This window comes from Berghia stephanieae, chromosome 4 (assembly GCF_034508935.2).
Source record: "Berghia stephanieae isolate SIO BIC M18660-M18661 chromosome 4, UCSD_Bste_1.3, whole genome shotgun sequence".
In the NCBI taxonomy this organism is placed as follows: domain Eukaryota; kingdom Metazoa; phylum Mollusca; class Gastropoda; order Nudibranchia; family Aeolidiidae; genus Berghia; species Berghia stephanieae.
This window is the reverse complement of record NC_088363.1, coordinates 8,345,612-8,372,068: the sequence shown is the minus strand read 5'-3', so window position 1 is coordinate 8,372,068 and position 26,457 is coordinate 8,345,612. Positions and strand designations below refer to the sequence as shown.

Below are 26,457 nucleotides of genomic sequence, written 5' to 3'. Positions count from 1 at the left end.
TTTGATTATAATCGTCTATATTAACCAACACATCTTAGACATTTGATTATAATCGTCTATATTAACCAACACATCTTAGACATTTGATTATAATCGTCTATATTAACCAACACATCTTAGACATTTGATTATAATCGTCTATATTAACCAACACATCTTAGACATTTGATTATAATCGTCTATATTAACCAACACATCTTAGACATTTGATTATAATCGTCTATATTAACCAACACATCTTAGACATTTGATTATAATCGTCTATATTAACCAACAAATCTTAGACATTTGATTATAATCGTCTACATTGTCTAACACATTTTGTATATTTGGTTATAACCGTTTAACTTGATCAACATATCTTGTACCTTTGATTATTAAATTCTGAACTTCCTACAAAAATCAGGCTTTAGATATAATGCCTCTTTTTACTAACGTCACAACTGCCTCGTCACATTCTCCAAACACCATTGGCGACGGTGACGATGGCCCTGGTGACTCCAAAGAACTCGGTAGTCCTCTGATCACGGACAACGAAATGGATATGATCCATATCTCCATGAACCTCATCATTAGAGGAACCATCGCGGCTTTCGGGATTGCCGGGAACGTTGTCAACATGTTCATATTCGTCCGAATGGGTCTGAAGGACAGCATGAGCATTGGGTTAATGGTTCTGGCTGTCACTGATTTCCTAGTGACGTCATTTGCTTTGGCTGGCACGCTATGCTTTGTGATGGAGTTGTACTATCCGTACGGAGATATTGATCCCATTGCTTTTCACTTTATTTTCGTCGGCTGGTTTAGAGACATCTTTTATTTGATTTCAGGATGGGTGACAACGTTTCTGTCCGTTGAAAGATGCGTCTGTGTGGTATATCCCTTCAAAGTGAAACAGATATTTACACGCGGGCGTTGCATCCTTGGGATGATCACTATTTATATCGTAATTCTCGGCGTCCATGCTCCAGTCATTGCAACACAGTGGCTCGTCAGTAAGAAGATTGAAATCCCTGCCCAAAATAGAACAATTGATCAACTGGTCTTAGCGTTTGCCGAGAATCGGAATGATATCAATATTTATATCGATATCGCTAACGGGGCTATCTTACCGATTCCGTCCCAGACCATTGTATTCGTCAGTGTCGTGTTGATGATATATGGGCTACAGTCGTCTTCGCAGATCAGAATGAAAAAGCCACTCCAGGATAAAGACAAAGACGGTAGCCAATCAGAATCCAAACTGTCGTCACGTGAGGGCCGCCTGGTCAAGGTCGTACTATTCCTAGCCATCATTCTATCCGTCTGTAACATGCCTCGGTTTCTGGGCGTCTACAGTAAACAGATCATGCCCGACATCAACGTGGGAAGACGTTTTGGCAATCTATACGTGTTCTTTTGGAATCTTGCAGCGGTCACGTCTGTAGTCAACTCCTCTGTCAATATATTGGTGTACCTCATTGTGAACGTCAGCTACAGGAAAAAATTCAAAGCAATGTTTGGATTTGAAGATGATACTGATGAGAAATAAATATTTTACAAAAGACGGTTCTGACCAATTTACACTGTAGGCAACAATAATCATATCAAAGTCAATGCATTCATTTAAACTAAAAATATACCAATATAGCTTATTTTGTGCGGCTATGTGGACTTGTGGTATGACACTTGCATTCGGATCGGAAGTTCATGGGTTCGAGCCTCGCTCGGCGCATAGTTGAGTCCTTGGAAAAGGCTCTTTACACACATTCACTCACCGTACTCAGGTTTAAAATGATTATCTGACCGGTAACAGCGTTGTCTCTGTCGAAAAAGAAATGTAACATCGTCTAACAGGCGTCATGTCTCTCCCTATATCTTGTTCTTGCTGTTGGTCAGTGACCCCTTGTAAAGCGCTTTGAGCATGTTTAATCGATAATGCGTTTGAACATTTTGAACCGAATGAGAATTTTAAAGACAAAAAGTAATGCGGAATGTTTTTTAAAAAAAACCCAATTCTTTACATATACGACTTACCTGAACCGAGAGTTTAAATTTTGTTGTTTTTTTTGTTTTTTTTTTATAGAGGCTGGCCATTAAGTATGAAAGAATATTCACTAGGTCTGTAGTAATGCCCCTTACTCTCTGGGAAGAGAGCAATACGCAGACCAATGAAAAGTTTAGATAGAAACCAGAGATGAAAACGGCTGGCAAGATTATAATATATGCTAAATTAACCAGTTAATGCCGTCCCTTGGAAAGAAACAATTGTTTAAAAATTTGGCCAGAAAACGTGATCTTTAAATATATAAATATAATTAAAGATAAGTATTGAAATGTAAGCTTCAATTTGTTAGACGGATAGATAAACTGTGAACGTTTCGAGTTTCCCCTTTATCAACAAAACACGATGAATGAAACACAAAGGATGAATGAGATATGTGTGAATTGCGTAGTCAAGGTGAATCTGTCTTCGTCTAATCAATTGAAGCTTACGGTTCAATACTTATCTTTATTTTTTCCTCCGAACTTCAAGCAGTAACATTTTCTTTAAATAAGTGGATATTGCATTTGATAAATGCGCTATCTACTATTTATTTGTTTGTGTGTTTTGTTTTGTTTTTTTTTGTTGGGTTTTTTCTTTCTTTTTTTTTTTTAAACGTACGCTAGTGCGTGCTGTCGTCACTTGTGTCTGGCTTCCTAGCGTTTAACCTATGAGTACCTGGCCGTTAACGGCATTTTCTCTGTCCGAAAAAATTGTAATATCTCCGAACAGACGTCATCATGTACATTAGTTTCCTCCGAATCATATACAAACTATTCAATTCCCTCAAAAAGCTTGGCAACACATTTATTGACTGTTATGGGTGATTACAATAAATTTCTCATCTCGATGGTGTTTATTAAAATGTGTGTGTCAAATGATGTATCCGACTGATATCTCTCTAATATTAAAATATTTAATACAATCTCTGCTAAAGCTTGCTTTTCTATTTCTTTATTTTTCTTTTTGCGTCCTATCTAAAATGAACAAGGGCGATTCTTGACTCCCATCGACAATAGCCTCGTCCTCGACTGGAAAATATACGCTGACTAATCACACAATTTTGATTCTTTGGGTGTCCTCCTTGATTTTGATTCTTTTGAGAGCTTCGATTATCTAGTATCAATGGCGCTAACATTCAATGAGGACTTAGAAAAAGTGTTTTATTATATATTCTCAGATATTCTCACGTGGCAATTACAAAACTAGTATTTGGATCCTGGTTGCAAGACGCCTTGATCTTATATTACACCCTAGACTACAATGATGATATCGAAACATGCAACTACGGGACTACTTCCTTATGTGGGTTTCAATGTCAAGTCGGTAAACAAACGCATCGATGTGTTTATGTTTTTGTTTTTAAGGGTTTTACGGCGCTTGCAACACATTCAGGTTATATCAGCGCCAGTAAAAAGGAAGAAAATGAGATAGTAAAAAGTTCTAGAATTACAATTAAAGCACCCAAGAAAAAGTAAGACAAAGGGGAACTGAGAACAAATAGGGATCAGATGTAGATTCCAAGAGCATACCACCAATGTACTTAGTTTGAAATCACCTACAAGTCTCATCCAGGCACAAGCACAAAATCCAACAAAGAGGAATACACTCAAATGCTTACATTATACATTCAAAATAAAAATAATAATACATAACAGAGAGATGATTTACAAGGAAAAAAATATCATCTCCCAAAACAATAACTATGCATTTGACTGTTTCCCTCCCAGCTAGGACTCCGGCCAGAGCCAGGACAAAACCAAGTAATCCCATTCCAAGACAAAGACAGAAAGCATGTTGGAAAACAGATATAAGGGGATAGAAGACGCAGTATGTACCTCCCTGCCCGCTATGAGAGGTCAGGATCCCCACCCAGTCGATGTGTTTAAATATAACCTCTAGATTGAAATAAAATACACACCGCCACTACAATCGTACAAATACACAAAACTGTAAATTTAAAAGTTTATAGTCTGTTAGAGAGCGTATAATGAGATGTTATAATCTAACTAAAGATAGAAATCTGGGAAAACCTGAGACAAATTTAAGTTATATTCCATTATGGGCAAGAGGATGTTTACCGATTTGACATGGATTGCCATAGATACGCATCTTCTCCAATTAAAACACTATTATATTGCAACTCCAGAAGTTTCCGACACTTTGAAGAAACAATTGTTCGTTCTACAACAGCTCTTCCTTTAACAATACTAAACAGATCCCTGTGCATGTTCAGTTTTGGCTGTTCGTTTCACTAGTTGGGCAAAACCAACAGTTAAAACTAAGCTTGTATGGTGGAAATCCACATTTGGTTCGTATTTGGTTCTTTCTGCTTTTTTTGGGAAATCCTTTTTGGTTACCTACTGCCATAAGATTCCCCGTTTACGTTTGTGGCTTAAACGCCCTATATACCCGACAACTCGAAGTCAATAGGACCAAGGCAATAGGACACAATAGTGCGATGCCAAGATACTGATTCCAATCTCCTTGGAAGTGTGAAACCAGTCATCCGGAGGACTGGATACATAGCTTGTGAAACTGATCTTCTGGTTTCTTAGTCATGGTATCTTACTTTTTAGCCTAAATAAATTCTGATGTCATTAAAGATCATCCACCCTCGCTCTTTTACGCCCCGTGATCTTAAGAATCAGCCTATACATTCTATTGCTAAAAAAGTTATGCCAACGTATGCTTTAATATGCAACCTATTCATTGTTACACCTCCAGAGGATTGGTTACACACTTACAAGGAATTTGGAACCGGAACACAGGAAGGCGTGACGTCACGACTTCTACTTCCCTTCATGACTATCAGGCATTCCAGGACAAGGGTCTAAACGACTCGGGCTGACAACATGTCTGCTGGTAACATACACATATTATTTGATAACTAAAAGCATTTATGGGCTTGAGTTAACATTGTTATCATGGCTAATGTTTTCATTCATTCATTATTTGTGGCTCGAGTTTTACTGCCAGGATGGCCCTCCTAAGCAAACACTCCCCATTTATCGGGGACCGGCCTCACAAGGTGCTGGGTTGCATCTCATAAAAGGCTGGAAAATGTGAGAAATGAACGACTTCGAAGGTTAACTGAAGTGAAGACTATCAATAAAGGTGAGTGAAGATAGATTGATATGGTTCGGACTTGTTAAGAGACGAGAGAGGGCGTACGTGGGAAGGAAAGTATTGAATATACAATTAGCGGGAAAGAGGAATAAAGGGACGCCCAAAGACTAGATGGTTGGATAAGGTAAAGGACGACATGAAAAAAAACGGGGCCTTGATGAAGATGATGCTATGAACCGAGATGCATGGAGATGAGGCATTGATTATGGCAACCGTGCAAAATGCGGGATAAGCTGAAAGAAGAAGAAGCAATGGCCAATATTTTGCGTTGTTTTGAGAGAATTTCCATTACAACAATGAGCTCCAAACAATTGGAATTATCAGACCCGTAAAGATGTGGCCAGTTAAGGCGTTATTGTTGTAAATTAAAAAGATGCCGAATTGCCTTGGTGTGCTGCTATGTGGTCTAATGGTACGACACTCGCTTTAGGACCGGAAGGTCCTGGGTTCGAGCATCGCTCGGCGCATAGTTGAGCCCTTGGAAAAGGCTCTTTACTCTCTTTCTCTCATCGTACGCAGGTGTAGAATGAGTACGTGGCCGTTAACAGCGTTGTCCGATAACAATTGTAATATCGCCTAATAGGCGTCATGTCCCGTCTACATGTTAAGTGTTGCTGTTGGACGGGGGACTCCGTGTAAAGCGCTTTGAGCACGTTTAGTGGATATTGCGCTATATAAATTCTCTAGTTTTTGTTGTGTTTTGTTTGTTTTTTTGTTTTTTTTTGCCTTCTAAACATCAAACCATGTCCAACATGTTTATTGTTGTTTCTGACTTGTGGCGCTTTGTTATGCGCTTTGAGCACATTCCGTGAAAAAAAATGCTCTAGTTCAAAATATCATGTCTCTAAAATCTGAATGCAAAAACACAAAGAAGCAAAACTTTGTTTTGTTTGTTTTTAAGGGTTTTACGGCGCTTGCAACACATTAAGGTCATATCAGCGCCAGTAAAAAGGAAGAAAATGGGAAAGTAAAAAGTTCTAGAATTACAATTAAAGCACAAAAGAAAAGGTAAGACAAAGGGGAATTGGTTCAAATAGGGAACAGATGTAGATTCCAAGAGTACATCGTCAAAGCACTTAAGTTTGAGATCACCTAAAAGTCTCATCCAGACACAAGCACAGGTCCCAACTAAGAGGAATACACTGAAATGTTTACAAATCATATAATATAATATGTAAACTTAACATAATACAATGCATAACAGAGAGATGATTTACAAGCAAAAAAATATCATCTCCCAAAACTATAACTATACATTCGACTGTTTCCCTCCCAGCCAAGGAACTCCGGCAAGGATCAGGACAAAACTGAGTAATCTCATTCCAAGACAATGACAGGAAACAATTGGAAAAAGGGTATGGGGGGATAGAAGACACAGTATGTACCTCCCTGCCCACTATGGGAAGAAGCAAAACAACCGTTTGGCGTATCACATTTTGACTGAAAAGAAAATATAAAGTAATATTTTTTTAGAAACTTTATTATCTTATTAAAACTACATTGGCGATAGGGGTAAATGGGCAACTGTTTTATACAAGGGGACTTTATTACTAATTTCAATTGAATTATAACCGGTAATCACTTATATTATAATACGACAAAATCAGTCATTTCAATTTTAAAATTATAACTTGTTATAAAAATCACACTGTATAAATGTTATAAAAGCTACGAGTACATTAGTAAAAATTTTAAAATGCATCAAAATTCGAGTAAAAAATCTAAACAATGTTTGGCTTATAATTGAGGAATTATATATAGGATTTTAAGTAGATAGATTATAAAATACATAATGATGTCATAAAAAATGTCTTAATGACACACATATACACACAAATTCACACACAGAAACGCACACACATATCATATACATACGCACACGAGTGCACATAATATTTTCTTATTTCATTCATGCACAATAGCCATTTTCACTGTTCTTGGGCGCCAGAGATACTAAATGATTCAACTCGTGATCAAACAATGTAATTCAGAAATTATGCTAAAAACTATACGCCGAAGACTGGCAAAAACCAAACTTTCTCATTTTGGTCAGAAAACGTACATTACCAATTATGCCGATATATTGATATCAATATTATAAGATAGATAACTAATCTGTTTTTTTTGGGGCTTGGGGGGTTTTGGTGATCTTTTTTTGCAGGGTTTTTTTGTTTCTCTCTTTTTTATTATTCTTTTTTGAACCCGAAAAAATGGTATCGTTATTTTGTTTTGAACAAGCCCACATAAATATAGGTAAACATAAAAATTAAAACAGCATTTAAATATTATATTAATGTGTTCTTGATTTATCTTAGGAATGTAAAAGTTTGAGTCACAAACAATACTTTCAATACATATCAAAAGTTTGATAACAACAAGAGATGAAGTGAGTAGGAAAGTGACAGAAGACAATAAATAAAAATTAAAAGTTTATGCTTTACAAAGTTATAAGGCTGTTCTGAAAGGCTATTTTCGTAACAATGGAGAGGATTAGCATCGCTCATCACATATCTATCACATGATCATTCTCATTATATTTATGTAAAAACAGTGCCGCTGTGCAATTTTTGATTTGATCTCACAATGTAATCATTGATGAGACCCATATAAAATTGCATAGCGGCATTTGTGTTTTACTTGTAAAGAGAACGATATGTGATACGTGATGTGTGATTCGTATGATCTTCTAAACCTCTATCCTGCCGACAAAATAACACCAATACAAGTTTATTGGATTACTTTCATAATTCAATTCAACGTGGAAAAAAATGAAATCGTTTCAAAGTCTTCCTGAATAAGTTCTTTTATAATTAGTGTATTTTTGTGGCTAATGTTACGAAAACCACCTTTTAGCACCGTCCCATAGGCGAATGTGATATTATCAGAAATGTACGTAGGAAGTTTCCATAACGCCAGATCCATTAGTCTGTGGGTTCCTGTCCGCCATCTCACCAGCATATCCTTGGTTTCCCAGTCCGTTTTCCCTGCCCAGCCTCAGCTCTTTCCGGTTGCGTCTTTTCTCCAGCGACTCCTCTGACAAGTACCGGAAATGGCTTATCAAGCCAATGGCAATGATGAACACGAATGTACAACAGGCAGCAATGGCGCCAACGATGATTTGGTCACGGAACTGTGGAGGTTTAAAATTGCATAAGAATATTTTATTCTTGGATATGAGAAAACAGAACAACTAAAGAGGTATAATCACTTAACTGGCGGTCTAAACCTTCCCCCAAAATTGCTTTCTCATTCGGTCTATTATCTTTATCATATCTAGACTTCAAATTCATACAAATCTAAGAAATTCTTGTCCAGTTAATGCTTAAAATAAAATTCACATTTCCATTTATCTCATGGATGGAAAATCTCAAAAAGTAAACAATCTACGTAACGAGTGTTGGGAAACCAGCCTTCATTGTAAACAACCAGCGATATTTGTCCGATCGGACTTGGGGGTGTATCACAAAGCCTGTGTTTTGATTGGTTAAAAATGTATACATTAATTGGTGATATTTTACCCAAACGCAGTATGCGCACCCACGTGTTTTTATGGTATGACACTCGCCTTCGGATCGAAGGGTCCAGGGTTCTAGTCCCGCTCTGGGTGGCACATTGTTGAGTCCTTAGAAAAGGCTCTTAACTCACATTCGTTTTGTCATCGTACTCAGGTGTAAAATGAGTACCTGGATGCTAACAGTATTGTCTTTGTTGTCCGAAAAATTGTAATATCTTCTAACAGGGGCCATTCTTGTCCTATATTATGTTAAGTGTTGCTGTTGGCTAGCGACCTCTGTAAAGCGGTTTGAGTATCTTGAGTTGATATTGCTCTATATAAATACTGAAGTTTAAGTTTATGATTTTTATAGATGCTGTGCGATTGGCTAAGAAACTCACAACATTGCCATCCGGAAATATAAGGGGCCAACACTCAAAACGAGGTATTACCTAGAACGTTTATTGACTGGTTAATACAGTTTAGTGAGAATTATTCATAAACATGGATGACAAAAACGTTAACAAAGACCTGGGTTTGTTCTATCTATACCGCCAGATAGATGATTAATTCCCACTAAAGTATCTCCTACAGCAAATAGTTTTGTATGTTGGTATGACTCATGCGGCGGGCACAATTGGTGAGTATTTTACATTAACTTATAGTATTAATTACTGAAGTCAAAGTGATAATAAGCTTTTAGAAGCATTGGACTGCAAAAAGTTATAAAGAATAATGAATAAAACATTAAAAAATAAAAAGAACAAAATTAGAACAAAACCGTGTTTGGTTTTTGTTGTTTTGTGTGTCGTCAAGTTCAAGTTGAATGTCTTTATCCTCAAAAGGAGGATTGCCCATCACTGCAGATTTTGTAGATAGTTCGAAGATGACGTCACTCAGGTCTTTGTTATTGTATTTTGCCATCCGCGTTTGTGAGCGATTCTCACTAAACTGTATTACCCCGACTATAAAAGTTCATGATTACACAATGTTTTTCTGTGTTAGTACGTTAAAGATAGTATGCAGATGACGTCACTCAGGTCTTTGTTATTGTTTTTGCCATCCACGTTTATGAGTAATTCTCACTAAACTGTCCTAACCAGACTATAAACGTTCAAGGTTACACATCGTTTTGTGTGTTGGTCCGTCATACTTCCGGATGGCAATGTTATGAGCTTCTTAGCCAAGCGCATACTATCTATACTTCCGGATGGCAATGTTATGAGCTTCTTAGCCAAGCGCATACTATCTATACTTCCGGATGGCAATGTTATGAGCTTCTTTGCCAAGCGCGTACTATCTATACTATTATGTGGTGACTTTCTCCATAATGGTGTTATTGAGTTGAAAGATAAATGTTTAATAGTTGACCAAATTTGTTGTTGTCGGTAATATCTAGGATTTCTGGTGGAAGAGTGTTCCATTCCTTGATAGTTCTTGGGAAGAAACTGTTTTTATATTTGTTGGTTCTGTGTGTTGGGGTTGTGAACTTACTTCTGTGAGAATTTCTTGTGGATGTACAGTGGTGTTTTGTGAAATACTGTGTGTGTGTGTGGTGGGGGGGGGGGGGGGGGGGGGGGGGGGCGGGGGGGGGGGGGGGGGCGGGGGGTGTTTCTTTATTTTTTAAGGTTGTTATATTCATTTTATGGGACTGCGTGGCTCAGCGGTTAGGTCTTTGCTTCGTACCTGAAAGGTTCCGAGTTCGACTACCCGCCGCGTTGTGTGGCCTTGAGCAAGTCACCTAGCCTTAGCTCAATTTGCGGCGCTGCACTGCGGCTGACGCCTAGGTTATTCCAGTCTTCCCTTGGAATCGACCCTAAAGAAAAATTTCCCCTTAGGGAGGAATAAAGGGAATTTATTTTATTTATTTTAATTATTTTTATTACTTGTTGCATCAATAAGATGACAACTCACCTTATCGATATCTTCGTGGTATCGTCGCGTCCCCCAGTTGACGCCCATCACTATAGCGTCCTGTTCCTCTTGATTAGAGTCTTTGATGTGGCACACGTAAATTCCATGCAGGGCATCATCAACGTTCTTGAAGTACAACTCCATATTGGGCACGCCTCCAACAGCACGGAGCTCGTAGTGGTCATTGGTCTTCAACTCACCGGACATACCGTGACGTGTCCAGGTGATGGTGTCTAGGGCTGTTGCCTGGAACGATAGGGACGGTATCATCATCACCATCACCATCATCATCATTATCATCATCATCATCATCATCATCATCATCAGCAGCAGCAGCAGCAGCAGCAGCAGCAACATCAACAGCATTATTATCATCATTGGTATCATTATCATCGTCATCATCATCAACAGCATTATTATCATCATTGTTATCATCATCATCGTCATCAACATCATCATCATCATCATCATCATCATCATTATAACCATCACCATCACCACCACCACCACTTTTAAACTGAATGACTCTCTAAGATTGAGGACAATTTTCGTGCGTATCTTTAAAAAAAGAGATAACTATGGTACTTTCCTACTCCGCGGGGCGTCTTTGAAAGTCTGAATATTTCTCAATAAATGGGGACGATCTATAATATAATTTGACCATGTGCTCAATTCATTGGTCACGTTGCAAAATGTGCTCTAAATGACCTACATAATAATAATGCATTCACTTCTTACGAAATATACAAATTTACCTAAATCTGGAGGTGCTTAAATGAGTCAACAAAACTTATAGTAAAATAAAGGGAGAAAAAATGACTCTTATAAAAGAGATAGATAGATAGATAGATAGATAGATAGATAGATAGATAGATAGATAGATAGATAGATAGATAGATAGATAGATAGATAGATAGATAGATAGATAGATAGATAGATAGATAGATAGATAGATAGATAGATAGATAGATAGATAGATAGATAGATAGGTAGGTAGGTAGGTAGGTAGGTGGGTAGGTAGGTAGGTAGGTAGGTAGGTAGGTGGGTAGGTAGGTAGGTAGGTAGGTAGTTAGGTAGGTAGGTAGGTAGGTAGCTAGCTAGCTAGCTAAGTAGGTAGGTAGGTAGGCAGGCAGGCAGGCAGGCAGGCAGGCAGATAGATAGATAGATAGATAGATAGATAGATAGATAGATAGATAGATAGATAGATAGATAGATAGATAGATAGATAGATAGATAGATAGATAGATAGATATCTGTGTGTTATATCTGCTATAAGAGTCATTTTTACTCCTTTTATGTTACTCGTACTTTACAACCAAATTTACAATTGCTCATTTTAACCAATGATATTAAATACTCTTTGATTTAACCCGTGGTATGGTTATGTTTACCAATTCCATAAACAAAGCAGCATGTTTATATCTGTAAAGAAATACCCAACGTCGGCAGCAAACAAAACAAAAAAAAAGAATTAAATTTGATTGATCGATCACTCAGCTAAACTAAAACATGAATATAGATCATTCCCATTAATATCAGCAGATATATTGCTCCATAAGTGGTGCGGACTTAGATATAAAGAACGAAGACGATTTTCAACATTCTTACACAGTTGATTTCAGAGCGCCAAAGGATTCCAAACACCATGGGAAAATGTTGAATATCTAATCAATAGAGAAAAAGAGATACAACAAATAATAATAAAAAAGCAACTAACAAAAAAAATAGTCCTTCAGAGCCGTAAAGCCCGTTTATCCCGGTTGCTTGCTGTCCTTTTCATAGGACGCTAGTCTGTCGCAAAGGGCTTTCCACCAGACCTAACAGACCCAGCTACCCATTTCCCGCTAGGTTGACAGGGGGGTCGGAAAAACCTCGACTCCACCCGGGATCGATCTTGGAGCCTTTGCGTGTGAAGCGAGTGCTCTACCAACTGAGCTATCGGGACCCCCAACAAATAACAACTAAACGATAAATCGATAAATATTTTTTTTAACACCCCCCCCCCCCCCCCCCGCCTCCCTTTCTACCAGGAGTTTAGAAATATTTGCAAATTCCAACTTACAGTATAATTGTCACTTTTACACTTGAGCGAGAATGGCTCATCGTTGTAGGTATAACGACTCCAGGCCTGTTGGTTTTTCCCAAGGACGGCGGACGCCAGCACGAGGAGACAACTCAAAACTTGTACAATTCTTGACATCATGAAAAATGTTTCTGTTATGAATAAATTTGAAAACAGTATAGATATGTTCAACAATTGCTCGCTGTTCAATTTCCATGTCTTTAGATTATAATAATTTAATAATGGCAAAACGTGTAAAGGTCATTGTTGTTGAATACAAAATGTTGTGAAATTGGATCACAAAAGAGACTAAGAAGATTTTACTTTGAATATTATTTCTAAAGCTTTGATGATGTTTTAATAAAAACAGACATCAATGACGAAAAGAGGAAAACGACACATAAGTGGTTCAAGAATCATAACAAGTATACATAAACAAAACTACTAGACAAAATAGCGCAAATTCCATGTTAATGATAATCTACATGGAATTTCTCTGAAATTTGGAAAACCACGAAATCCAAACTTCACCGTCTCCAAAAATTTGTCAATAATTGTATTCGCAAAATCCTGAAGATAAAATGGATTGACAAAATCAAAAACAAAGAAGTGTGGAGAAGAGCAGGAGAAGAAGTCATTGAAAGGCAATTTTACAAAAGCAAATGGATAGGACACACATTGAGGAAACCAAAGGTCAATATCACAAGGACAGACAGGCCTGCAATGGAATCCATCCGGAAATAGGAAACAAGGAAGACCAATGTCAACCTGGAGGAGAGACCTTCTGGTAGAGCTAGAGAGGTCTGAGATGCGTTGGCAGGAGGTGGAAAGACTGGCCAACGACAGAGGAGGATGGAAAAGTTTCATAGGTGGTCCATACCCACTGTGGGATGAGGACTGAAGAGAGAAGCATTGAATTTTCGTCAATCAAAAGGAACAGGACTTGATGTATTTGATGTAGTGTAGAAGAATAATTAAAGTTGCAATAATAGAAAAAGTGAGCAATGAAGATGTTGTTAATAGAATTAGAATGGAAAAGATACTCATATCAACTCTACGAAAAAGGTAAATGAAGTTTTTTGGACATGGATGGAGGAGTAGGAGCATTTACATCGGGTAGTTTCCGGTTTCGTCGATGGACAGAAATCAAGAGAGCCACAGAAGATGTAGCCATAGATCTACGAAAGTAATATTTGAACCGGCGGAACAACGTCCAGAAGTGCAGAAGACCTGATCGAATGGAGACAGATGTTCAGCGACGTGTTTACAAACCAAAGCTTCCGTTATTGATGATATTATAAACTCTTTTTTTTTAATCCTAAACGACAAACAAACCCAAAATGTCATATTTTTAATCATGTCTACTTTAAATTCATATTTCGATATCCACTTCATACTGACATTTTACCAGATGGGTGGTCACAATTGGGCACGCACATGCAAGTGCCGTTCCGAAATAATATTTTTTTTTTAATTCCATTTATTCATCCCATAGGGAAAATATGTCTCTAGGGCCTATTCCAAAGGAATACTGGAAAGGCACAAGCCTCAGCGAAGTGTAGAGCCGCAAATTGAGTTAGGCAGGGCTAGGTGACTGCTCAAGGCCACACAGCGCAGCGGCGGGTGATCGAACTCGGTACCTTTCGGGTACAAAGCAAAGACCGTACAATGAGCAACGCTGCACCCTTTACACATAGTGTTCATTGGTCATATTTTATATAAGTTTTTAAATAGATAGTGTGTGAGGTTGTGGATACTGTGTTTGCCTTTGTGAAAGATGTGAGAGTGATTAAAGAATTACATTTTAAAAAATAAAATATTAAAGCAAAGACGATACCGCTGAGCCACGTTGAACCCAAGAGGAATTAGAGGAATGCGTTTGTCAAATATTATGTCCCTTAGTTATGTCCAACACGAATAATACTATTATAAGGATCACTTTCAAATCGATCGGCATTTGGACGATTTTTCTGGCCAAATTCTTAAATAGCTGTTTTTCTATAGTACGGCACTTAATAAAAATCGTTTATGACAGTATTCGTAATCTTTATCGCCTTACTATGTATTCCTTCATCCATATCATAATAAACCCTGTTACACGCATTTACAATAACACACCATTAACGTGGCTGTTATACTTTACACATCGTACAATAAAAACACACGGGCTGCCAACACGAATGGTTTTGCTTTCTTTATTTGATAAAAAGTTTAAGTTTTATACAGAAGAATAAATATATAATTACTTATTAAATATACGGTTTGACATTACCTTATCTCATTCAGATAACAATTTTTGCCTGGTCTCATAACTTCTAGGTTTTTTATTTTGTCAAGCAGTATCTATAATATTATAAACTACGAAATTATGCGCAGTGATATATATATATATATATATATATATATATATATATATATATATATATATATATATATATATATATATATAAACATTATTTTAAAAAGTTGATCTGTTATAAAGCGCAATATCCACTAAACGTGTTGAAACCGCTTTACAGGGGGTCCCTGACCAACAGCAACACTTAACATGTAGGACGAGATATGAGGCCTGTTAGGCGATATTACATTTTTTCTGACAGAGACAACGCTGTTAACGGCCAGATACTCATTTTACACCTGAATACGGTGAGAGAATGTGATTAGAGAGCCTTTTCCAAGGACTCGACTATGCGCCGAGCAAGGCTCGAACCCAGGACCTTCCGATCCGAAAGCGATTGTCAGACCACAAGACCACATAGCCGCACGTTATAGAACATTGTCGTAGTAATCTTACAAGGAGCATTCGAGAAAATCATATTGTATAGATAATCTTTTTTTCCAAAATCATGTTAAACTTTTATAAAGAATCATATCCACTAAATGTGCTCAAAGCGCTTTACAATGGGTCTCAAGCTAACAGTAGCAATACCTAATGTGAAGGATGAGACATGACAGCTAAATGGCACTATTACAACTTTTTTTTTTAAAGAGACTATTCCGTTATTGGCCAGGTACTCATTTTACACTTGAGTGTGGTGAGAGAATTTGAGTTAACATTAACCAAGCACTCAACTTTGCACCGCTACAGCGGGACTCGAACCTACATGCCCGAACGCGAGTGAATGTCACAAGACCACAAAGTCTCACTATGTATATTATAGAGAAGAAAAGTAGTGACGTCACACCTTCTACTTTTCTGGTTCCAAAATCCTTGGAAATGTTCGTGTATCAAGTCCTTCGGAGGACTAACAATGAATAGGTTACATACTGAATCAGAAGAAGGCATAACTATTTTATGTGTTCAAAGCGCTTTACAATGGGCCTCAAGCTAACAGTATCAATACCTAACGTAGAGGGCAAGATTGACAGCTAAATGGCACTATTACAATGCCAATTATTATTATTATTATTATTATTATTATTATTATTATTATTATTATTATTATTATTATTGAGGAACAGGGTGTATAGACAGATTATTAGGATTAAGGGATGTAAAGGAGCCAGAATGGATGATCTTTATCGATATTCAGCACATCTCTAAACTAGAAAATTAGATGCATAACTCTAGAAATATAAAATCAATTACACAAGTTATGTTTACAGTCCTCCGAAAGAGTGGTTTTAGTTTTACACTTCCAATGAGATTAAAATCAGTTTTATTAAATCCACACTTCTGTTCCCTATTGTTAAGTATCATATTGTAAGTATAGATAGAGGTTCATTAACTCACTCAATCCTAGAGATTTTTGCTACTTTTCAAAATTGGAATAAATGTATTAAAAATGAGCATGTGCATAGATAGTTTTATTCAACTATCATTAACATGTAAAAACTAAAAAAATTAGCTTTGATACTACGCCTATAATTTGTCTCAGAAAAATGTAATAAATGGGGGGAAAAGTAACCCCGAGTAAACTACGGATATAGTCGGTGTTAGGGTTGAGTGAGTTAATGATCTAGTTTTGTTGTGAACAGTGCAATGTTTAGACCTTGGAATAAGCGCTTCATTCAATTGCGGCTATATGGTCTTGTGGTATGACACTCGATTTCGCATCGGAAGGTCCTGGGTTCGAGCCTCGCTCGGCGCATAGTTGAGTCCTTGGAAAAGGCCCTTTACTCACATTCTCTCATCGTACTCAGGTGTAAAATGAGTACTTGGCCGTTAACACCGTTGTCTCTGTCAGAAAAAATGTAATATCGCCTAACAGGCCTCATGTCTCGTCCTACATGTTAAGTGTTGCTGTTGGCCAAGGACCCCTTGTAAAGCGCTTTGAAAACGTTTCGTGGATATTGCGCTATATAAAAGCTCAAAGCTCAATCAATCAATTTTCTCAATTGTTCTTCACAGGTGTAAAATGAACGTCTAGTCGGTAATAGCTTTGTCTCTTTTGAAAAAGTAATTTGTAAGAAACCTACTTTGCTGGAATCAGTAGATCTAAAGTCCAACTTATTCAGTTCTACGATGGGCTTGGGACAGCTTCTTATAAAGCGCTTTTGAACATTGAGATGATATTGCGCAGCACTGAGTTGCACACAGTTGATTCCTTGCAAAAGGCTCTTTACTCACATTCTCTTACCTTATCCGGGTAAAAAATTAATGTGTACATGGCCGTAGACAGCGTTGTCTTTGTAGAATAAATATATTGCAATATCGCCTCACAGGTGTCATGTGTCGTCCTACCGATTACGTTATGCTGCTGGCTAGGGAACCCTTGTAAGGCGCCTTGGGCACGTTTAGTGAATATCACTCTATACAAATGTCAAAGTTCAAACTTTTAAGATTTGAAGCAAAAACTTTCTGTCCAAAATAAGTAGAATATATTTTGTCAAAAAATGACAGAATTCTATTTGGTTCTACTCCGATCTCCCTGTAGAAATAGCCAATTTTATAATGGACATTACTGTTGGACTTCTTGTGATTCATAAAAGATCTAGGCACGTCTTATTAGCGGTCTCTGCAAAAACACATTTTAAAAACTTTTGGCCAGAAAACCGGTCCTTCAAATATAGATCGAATAAAATGACCTTCAACTTGTCAAAAACGTTATTGAGGTTTTCACAAAGGTATTGATCCTTTGAACTGATCGATATTTTTTTTAAATGTGGTCAAACCACAAATTTTAAAAAGTGTTTTTTTTTTCATATTACGATAGTGTGTATTTGGTGCCTACGACATCTATAATATAAGATGTCGATGGAGGGTCATATCATGTTCTTCAATCCACAACTAACATCGCTATTATTATCACAACCACGGTCGCAAAGATTTTCCCCCCATTGAATCGCGAAAAGTCAGCTATGTCTAACAATGTTCTCAGTCAAGCATGACGGGATGGTTTGGACACAGGCTAGGGCCTCGTGACCTATAACCTTTGTGATATGAAAAGGACAATAGTAGACTTGCCAACTATTACGACAAATTCGTAGAAGTCAGAAATTTTATCTCCAATTTCAGAACGTCATGAGCGTCTACTCTAGGTCATTAAAACTTATCAAAAATGAAAGTTGATGCCAAACTATAATATTATAAAGGTCTTTGAAGAGGTATTTAATCAACCTGAGAGTAAATTGTTGATTTATAAAGTTAGCTATAGCGACAACAATTTTTATCTCCTAAAAATTACGACTTTTTCACTTTTCAAGTAGGCAGGTTTGCCAAAGACACCAAATGAATGGGATTTTGTGAAACTTGTTATGTCCTCTATTTTGAGCTTGAAAATTTGAAGAACTTTCTTAATACTATCGAATTCTGACGAGACAAAATATATTATCATTCTGGCAAGAAAATGATTAATTTTTAATAGTGATCGTCGTCCACTTATTTGTGGGTCTGATAATCTCATTCCTTATGGCCTCATTGTTGTAAAGGAAATCACACAAAAATGACGCAAAATATTGTCTATTACAACAATGTTAAAATAGGCCCATAAATGGGCTCGGGTGTCGGACCTGCATATGTGTACACGTCGTATGCGATCTTCCACCTCAAAGCTAGATCATGTCGGGATACACTAGGTGATTGAAGTTCAATTTTGGCCCAAAAGTACAAGCGTCGGGGTTAATGTCTACTCGTTATGGTCGAAAATTTATAGGATTTCTTACTCCCCCCCCCCCCCCCCCCCCCCCCCCCCCCCCCTTTCCCCTTAACTCTCTTCTTACCGATCCTTTTCAGTATTTTCCCAAAATGGCAGGCTGACCCAGCAGAAAAATTGATTTTTTTAAAAACTCAAACAAGCTCTCTACAAAACAACTTTATATTTTTATCAATTAAATAAAGATCATTCTTCTGATGGACAAAATAAATCTGAGAAAGAAAAATGTATATTGTGTCGTAATAAATGTGACCATTTTGCTACAGGTGGTAAGGAGAGGGTTAAAACAAAAATAAAAAAATAAATAATAAAATAAAGAAAATTCCCTTTATTCATCCCCAAGGGGAAATTTGTCTTTAGGGTCTATTCCAAGGGAAGACTGGAATAACCCAGGCGTCAGCCGCAGAGCAGCGCCGCAAAGTGAGCTAGGGTGAGGTGACTTGCTCAAGGCCACACAACGCGTCGGCGGGTGATTGAACTCGGTACCTTTCGGGTAGGAAGCAAAGACCATACCACTGAGCCACGCTGCCCCTTAAACAGTTGATTTTTATTATAATGTTAATTCTAAAGAAACTTTTCGGCGTCCAGATCATCCTGACATAGTACCGTTTTGGAACGGTGGGTGTTGGATCGAAATAAACATCAACTTATCAAGTTGTGCGGCTATTTATGTGGTCTCGCCGCTTTGAGCGGGACAGTGTTGGATCCTTGGAGCCTCTTTACTCACATTCTCTCACCGTCTTCAGGTGTAAAATAAGTACAGGGCCGTTAACGCTCTCCTTACCAGCCATTTCCAGAATTTTCCCCAAAACTTCACACCCACCCAACACAAAAACAGACATTTCTAACTCAAACAGAAAAGCAACACGCACATTCTATATATTATATTGTTAGCCGCTTAGCGAGTTGTCGTTAGTCGAGCTCAAGGAAACAAGTGATCCCATTGGTTGAACTATTGAATACAACTCACGATTTGTTTTCTTTTGTGGTCATTGACTTTTCTTTTTGGTGTGATTTTCTGGTCAATATGCCCGGCTATGTTTTTACGAAGGCTACGATCTAACTTTCTGATAAAACTATGCTTCAAAAGCTACTGATTGGAGGTCCCAAGAGTGTTCAAAAGTGTGAAACCGTAAGCTTTATAGATAGTTTGAAGATGACGTCACTCAGATCTTTGTTATTTTTTTTTTTTTTTGCCATCCGCGTTTATGAGTAATGCTAACTGAACTGTATTAACCCGACTATAAACGTTCATGGTTACACAGAGTTTGTGTGTTGGTCCGTTATACTTCCGGATGGCAATGTTATGAGCTTCTAAGCCAAGCGCATGCTATATATAGTCTGGATAATACAGTTAAGTGAGAATTACTCATAAACGTGGATGGTTTAAAAAATTAGCAAACACCTGAGTGAAGTTAACTTCGTTCTATCTATAGTCATTGGATGAACGCTTTGTCTTTTAAACTTTAGGATTAAAATGCAAAAGCAACTGTTTTTAGAAACGAAATTGATGTCATTCAGCTCTTTTTAAAATTGTTTTGAGACAGCATTTAGGTGATTATTTCTCACCAAATAATATCAATCAGACTATTAACGATCAAAGTTACACAGTTTTGTAGTGTGAGCTTGGCTAAGAAACTCACAACATTGCCATCCGGAAATATAACGGACCAACACACAAATCTATGTGTGACCATGGACTTTTATAGTGAGGTGAATACAGTTTGGTGAAAATTACTCATAAGGCTGCCTCTATTCTCACCCCCTCCCCCCCTCCCCCCCCCCCCCCCCCCCCCGGCCGATTGGATTACCGAAAAAAACGTCGCCGGCTTTTTGCGATTTGGATTTGATTGATTTTTTTTTTTAATTGTGCAACTTGTGCAGGACGGCTGGTAATAATGGGCAGGGTGGGCAAATACCAGCCTGTTTTTTTTCAAGTTATAAGCTGTATTACCAGGTCCGAGATAATCTAATCTAAATTAGATAATTTCAAAAGTTACTACTTAAACTTGATACTTCGTACTGAAATCAATTTGTGTGTATTTTTGATAGATTGCGAATGACCATGCACCCCGTAATGCATAAACCAGGATACGCTCCTGTTCTTTTTATCAACCCCCCCCCCCCCTCCCCTCCCCAACCACTCCACTCCGCCCACATCGTCATCTCATCGTCACGTCGCCTGACGGTGAACTAACTCCGATTTTTGCTGTCTGGCCTCTCTAGTACTAGGTCGGGCTAATTCAAATGAGCCCACCTTAATAACCAGTGAACACTGAATAGAGCTTTTGGCAAACGAACTTTTTCTTATTTATTGCCTTACTTGTGCTGGTACCATTGATGTAATGACTTTGGGAAGGTTCCAGTATTGAATTAAATTTATTAACTTACTAATATTATATCAATTTAGTATTAATTTGTGTTGTTTTTATATATTTGTTTATCCATTTAAATTATTTCTTTTTTTTTTTCTCGTTTTCTTTAAGTACTTCTCAAAACTCATTTATTTAAATTGTTTTCTTATTTGTTTTTTGTTGTTTTTTTGTTTTTGTTTTTTAACAAATTAATTTGTTAGTTCTTTTTTTTATTATTCTTAAAGTAATTACCGCTGTATTTTTATTGCCAGACTAAATAATTTTGCAAAACAATGTAATTTTCTATTGTATTTCCTCTAATAAAACAAAACATTTTATTCAAAAGTCACGACTAAATAAATATTAATACAACCACCATTTTGGTTTTCTCAACAATTGAATTAGTATACGAGAAATACTCTTCTGAGTAAGGAGAGAGTTGAATTCTAAGTTATAGAGGAAATAAAGACGTTTAAAGGAAGGGTGGGCAGATTCCGTACTTGCCCGTCCTGAAGCTAATACATACATAAGATAGTTCGCGACGAAGAGGCGGGAAGCTAGGGGTTGGTTGGGGAAGGAGCATAGCACTCTTGTATAGATAGCATTGGGAAGGAGTACCAGACATTTACAAAGTTGCTCATGTCAAACCCCTTTTGAAAAAACCTGATCTCGATAAAGAGAACTTAAAAAACTATCGCCCTGTCTCTAATCTTCCTTTTCTCTCTAAGATCTTAGAAAAGCTTGTTTTGAAACAATTACTGTCTCATCTTAAAAATAATTGTCTTGAAGAAAAATTTCAGTCTGCTTATAGGCAACATCATTCAACGGAAACCGCACTTGTTAGGGTTGTTAATGATCTCCTCTCTGTTATAGACAATGGTTCATGTTCTTTGCTGAATTTGCTTGACCTATCGTCTGCTTTTGATACTATTGATCACAATCTTCTTCTCAAACGTCTTGAAATTACTTATGGCGTGTCTGGTGCAGCGCTTGATTGGTTTAGGTCATATTTGTTTAATCGTAAACAGATTATTACGGTGGATGAATATAGATCGGAGGAAATCTTTCTTGATTGTGGGGTTCCCCAGGGTTCAGTACTTGGACCCGTTCTTTTTGTTTTGTACGTTGGCCCTCTGTCTAAAATCATCAGAAGTTTTGGTCTGTCTTACCATCAATACGCTGATGATACGCAATTGTACTGCGTTTCCAATATGAGAAATTTACAAGAAGTATCAGCCAATAGTAAAAATTGTATCCAAAGTGTTAAGAAATGGATGAATGAGAACAGACTGAAACTGAATGATGATAAGACGGAGGTGCTGTATGTGGGGAACAGGAAGTGGAAAAGTGAAACAGATTTGAAGTTGGGGGATGCCTCTATTCAAATTGTTGACAAAGTGAAAAACCTTGGCACATTCTTAGACTCTGGACTGTCGATGGAGCATCAGGTTAATAATTTGGTTAGATCTCTCTTTTTCCAACTAAAAAAGATTGCTTCCATTAGACGGTTCATATCTGAGGATGTGACCAAGCACCTGGTTGTGTCCCTCGTACTATCGAAATTGGATTATTGTAATGCTCTGTTGTTTGGCGTTTCGCAATACAATCTGAAACGTCTTCAGATTGTCCAAAACAGCGCTGCCAGACTAGTATTTATGAAGCGTAGGTGCGACTCTGCCGGACCTCTACTTCATGACCTGCATTGGCTGCCTGTTGAGAAAAGAATTAAATTCAAAGCTTGTGTTTTAGTGTATCGTTGTCTTGAAGGTACTGCCCCTTCCTACCTTTCAGAACTAATTGAAAGATATTCAAAACCCCGCCCCTTACGTTCGGCCAGTGATTCCACAAAACTAGTTGTCCCTCGAATTCGGAAAAATGCTGGAATGAGATCCTTTTCTCATTTCGGACCCTCTATTTGGAACGCCTTACCGCAGAGCATTCGTGAAAAAGAATCTTTGTCTATTTTTAAACGTTCGCTTAAAACATATTTGTTTCGATTTTAGTAGATGGTATGAGAAGCAAGATAGGTTTGGTTTGTGTTGTGTGTTGTGTTGTGTGTGTGTATGTGTGTGTGTGTGTGTGTGTGTGCTTGTGTGTGTGAATGAGTATGTTTCAGCCAAAGTAATTTGTAATTTAAGCGCTTAGAGTCTGGTGTCTCGGAGTTATAGCGCTATATAAGTTTTCAGCATTATTATTATTATTAAGATAACACGGTCGTTATTGTGATAGTATAACGAATGCATGAGGAGAGATTGATAACATTCTTTTGTCTTAATTGTATTGTGTGAATTATTGGCGATAGCCTAAGATTAAATAAACTTTGTAATATCGTATGGTGGTAACCATCATTGTCGACGACATCGTGGTTGTCATCATCATCATCATCATCATCATCATCATCATCATCATCATCATCATCATCATCATCATCATCATCATCATTAACAACAACAACAACAACAACAACAACATTATTAACAACAAGTACAACAATCGTCTCCACAACTATCATTCTAACCAACAGCACCACCAAAACCACTATCATAATTACATCCTCCCTCACCGCCTCGTCTTCCTCCTCCTCCTCCACCACCACCACCACCGCTACCACTATTCCAACCACTACCACCACCGGCACAATCATTCTAACCACCAAGACAGCAGTAAAAATGATGCAATTTCAGCTCTGAATGAAACTCGAGTCATATCGCTGTTGTTGCTTCTCGATGAAAACTTTAAGGTTACTACATACTACTGAAAACCAGTAATGTAACAGAAATATTAATCTCGCCGTTGAGGGATTAAAGCATCTCTTTAATTTTTCGAGTGAACGAAATGGACTTCTATTGTCAAGGTGTTGTCGCATTATGTCTCGTCGCTTTAGTTTTTAGTTGTATTCTCTTTCGTGATTATTTTTTGATTACGTTTGGAATAATTAAAATCTACTGGTATTGTCATTTCATTGTGAATGTGATTATTTGTGGTTGAAATATTTTTTTTAAAGGTGAAAAAAAAATTATAATTAAAAAAATAAATAAATAAATAATATATATATATATATATATATATATATATATATATATATATATATATATATATATATATATATATATATATATATATATATATATATATTATATATATATATATGAGCCAAGGTCAAAAGGTGCCCGCCTGATACCAGTGTTAAGAAAATTTGATTTTTACTTAATTATGGGCTTTTTTCATTGGGTTAATGCTTGTAATCAATTGATAATATGAAGAAGAGATAAAATGAGATAGCTCAACATACTCTGTTCAACAGCATATGAAATAAACAACTTGAAAGTGAAATTTGAATGCTGTTTGGCATGTGCTTAAATCGAGGTCAACGCTTCACTTTTTTAGAAATCATATATAAATTAAATGTGATGTTTTAGCTCACGTGATTGAAATTTGACTGATAGTATAAAGTCAAAATTTACTTTTAAACGCAATTGCAGTATATTACATATCTGAATAAGTTTCATATAGAGTTCTTAAAAAGTTGGTGTTGCTTGTGACCTTTGGTGTCATCAAACACAGCACAATACTAAGACTCGACAAGAAACTTTAAAGCTCATGTTTAATGTTTATAAAATGTTTTATTATGAGAAAAAAGCATAGATTTACTATCTGAACTCAAATCTTGGAGTAAATGTATACCGTTTTACCGATATTGAGGTTTATTGGTTTTGGTGTCATTTGTCACAAGCAACACGACATGCGTGAACACGTGGAAGTTTGTTTCGTTAAATGGCGATTCGCAATTTTGATCCACCCTTCTTATCAGTCTTTGAAGTGCAGCACTTTCATTTGCCTTTCCAGCGTGGCTCCAGGGAGAAAAGGTAAGTTGAACTTTGGTGTCATCGCTATTTTACATTGTCACAAGCAACACTTTATATTGGATATTACAAAGTGCCGCCAAACAATTATGTTTTCAGCTGTTATTCTATTTACAAATATGATATTATGACATCTCACATAAGACTGTGATTTTGACACAATTAATTGTTTCCTTGTAATTCTAATTTTTTATGTTTCAGGGTTGTATCAATCAAGAAAAAGACAAAACTCAAGCTTTTGACGAATCCAGATAAAAGAAGGGTTGTCAAGAAATTTGATTTGATTTACTATTAACACACTAAATTACTACAAACTAGCAGATTTGAGCAGTAGGGCGGATGTTACGGTATGGTTACATGAATTCATTACCATGGCTGATATTTATCTAGTGTTTATGTGTCTTCTGGTACTTTTTGTGACCATTGGTGTCATTGCTTAAAATGTCACAGGTGACACTTAAGTTTGAAGTTTCTAATGTATTTCTGTTTTCATGTTCTTCAAAGCTTGAAATGTCATTGAATTACATTTTAACAGGCTATATTTCATGTGTTCAGTTGCTATTCTTGATTTATTGAGGCAAAATTGCGTTCTAGTGCCGATTTTGACCAAAGTAATAGCAATCATGGTATTACTAATTTCTAAGTATATATCCAATTTAGAAGTATTTAGTTTCTTAAAATAATATTGAATTTCATTTTAGAGTAGGTTATTGTGCTTTTATGACAGAAAACAATGATATAGTATGGAAGAAAGTGTGATTTGGTGTTGCTTGTGACATAAGTAATGGTGTCACCGGTCTTATGTCACAAGTCACATTCAGATGCTCTAATTTCCATGTATATTTTTATTTTTGAAGTCTTTGGTTTCTGAAATATTATCAAATTCCATATTGAACTGTGGTTATTACACTGGTTTGACTGAAATTAATGATATATTGTCGAAATTGCAATTTGGTATTGCTTGTGACATAAGTAATGGTGTCATCGGTCTAATGTCACAAGTGACACAATGTCGCTAAAAAAGATATGCTTTGATCACATTATTTCCCAACATTTTATTCCAAAAGTTTCTGAACATTGCAGGTAATAAGCATATGCAATATTGTTGTTTTTGTTAATGTACAAACATTTTTATGAAATAATATATTTGCATTCTATGTTGCTTGTGACCGATGACACCAAAAAGCAACATTTTCTCCAATAGTTGGTAATATTATTGTACTTTGATTGTTGTTGATTGTGTCTTTTTGTCTATAACTTACTAAATAAAGCTTGATACTCAACAAAAATCATTTGGTTATTGAGTTTTTGTCTATTTTGGTGTCACCGGTCACAGGTGACACCAACAACCTATAGGTATTGTTTACAATATTATGCTGCGTTAGACCTTAAAGTTATCTAAAGGGCCTTTGATTCATGAAGTACAGGGTTTTTGCTACACATATAGCAACATGAATGGACTATTATGTCACTTTTATTTTGAGAAAAAAAATTGGCACCTTTTGACCTTGGCTCATATATATA

At 36.8% G+C, this 26,457-nt stretch overlaps 2 protein-coding genes across 3 annotated transcripts in view; one reads left to right on the top strand and one right to left on the bottom strand.

Moving 5' to 3' along the window:
• The first annotated feature begins 418 nt into the window (after window positions 1-418).
• On the top strand, window positions 419-1,531 carry LOC144971680 (uncharacterized). The gene has a single exon (XM_078912753.1). The coding sequence runs from the start codon at window positions 419-421 to the stop codon at window positions 1,529-1,531; it is 1,113 nt and encodes a 370-aa protein (XP_078768879.1).
• A 5,784-nt stretch (window positions 1,532-7,315) lies between these two features.
• The window catches only part of LOC144969982 (uncharacterized), a 19,769-nt gene continuing 627 nt past the window's right edge, over window positions 7,316-26,457 (bottom strand). For both annotated transcript variants that reach the window (XM_078909103.1, XM_078909104.1), the window contains exons 2-4: window positions 12,622-12,773; window positions 10,560-10,805; window positions 7,316-8,282 (exon numbers count right to left, since the gene is read on the bottom strand). In XM_078909103.1, the coding sequence (XP_078765229.1) occupies window positions 8,034-8,282; window positions 10,560-10,805; window positions 12,622-12,762 (636 nt within the window). In that variant the 5' untranslated portion in view covers window positions 12,763-12,773 and the 3' untranslated portion in view covers window positions 7,316-8,033. The remainder of the gene's footprint in view (window positions 8,283-10,559; window positions 10,806-12,621; window positions 12,774-26,457) is intronic.

Bases quoted from the DNA above. Each gene is read 5' to 3' on its own strand.
- LOC144971680 (XM_078912753.1), top strand. From the start codon at position 419: ATGCCTCTTTTTACTAACGTCACAACTGCCTCGTCACATTCTCCAAAC.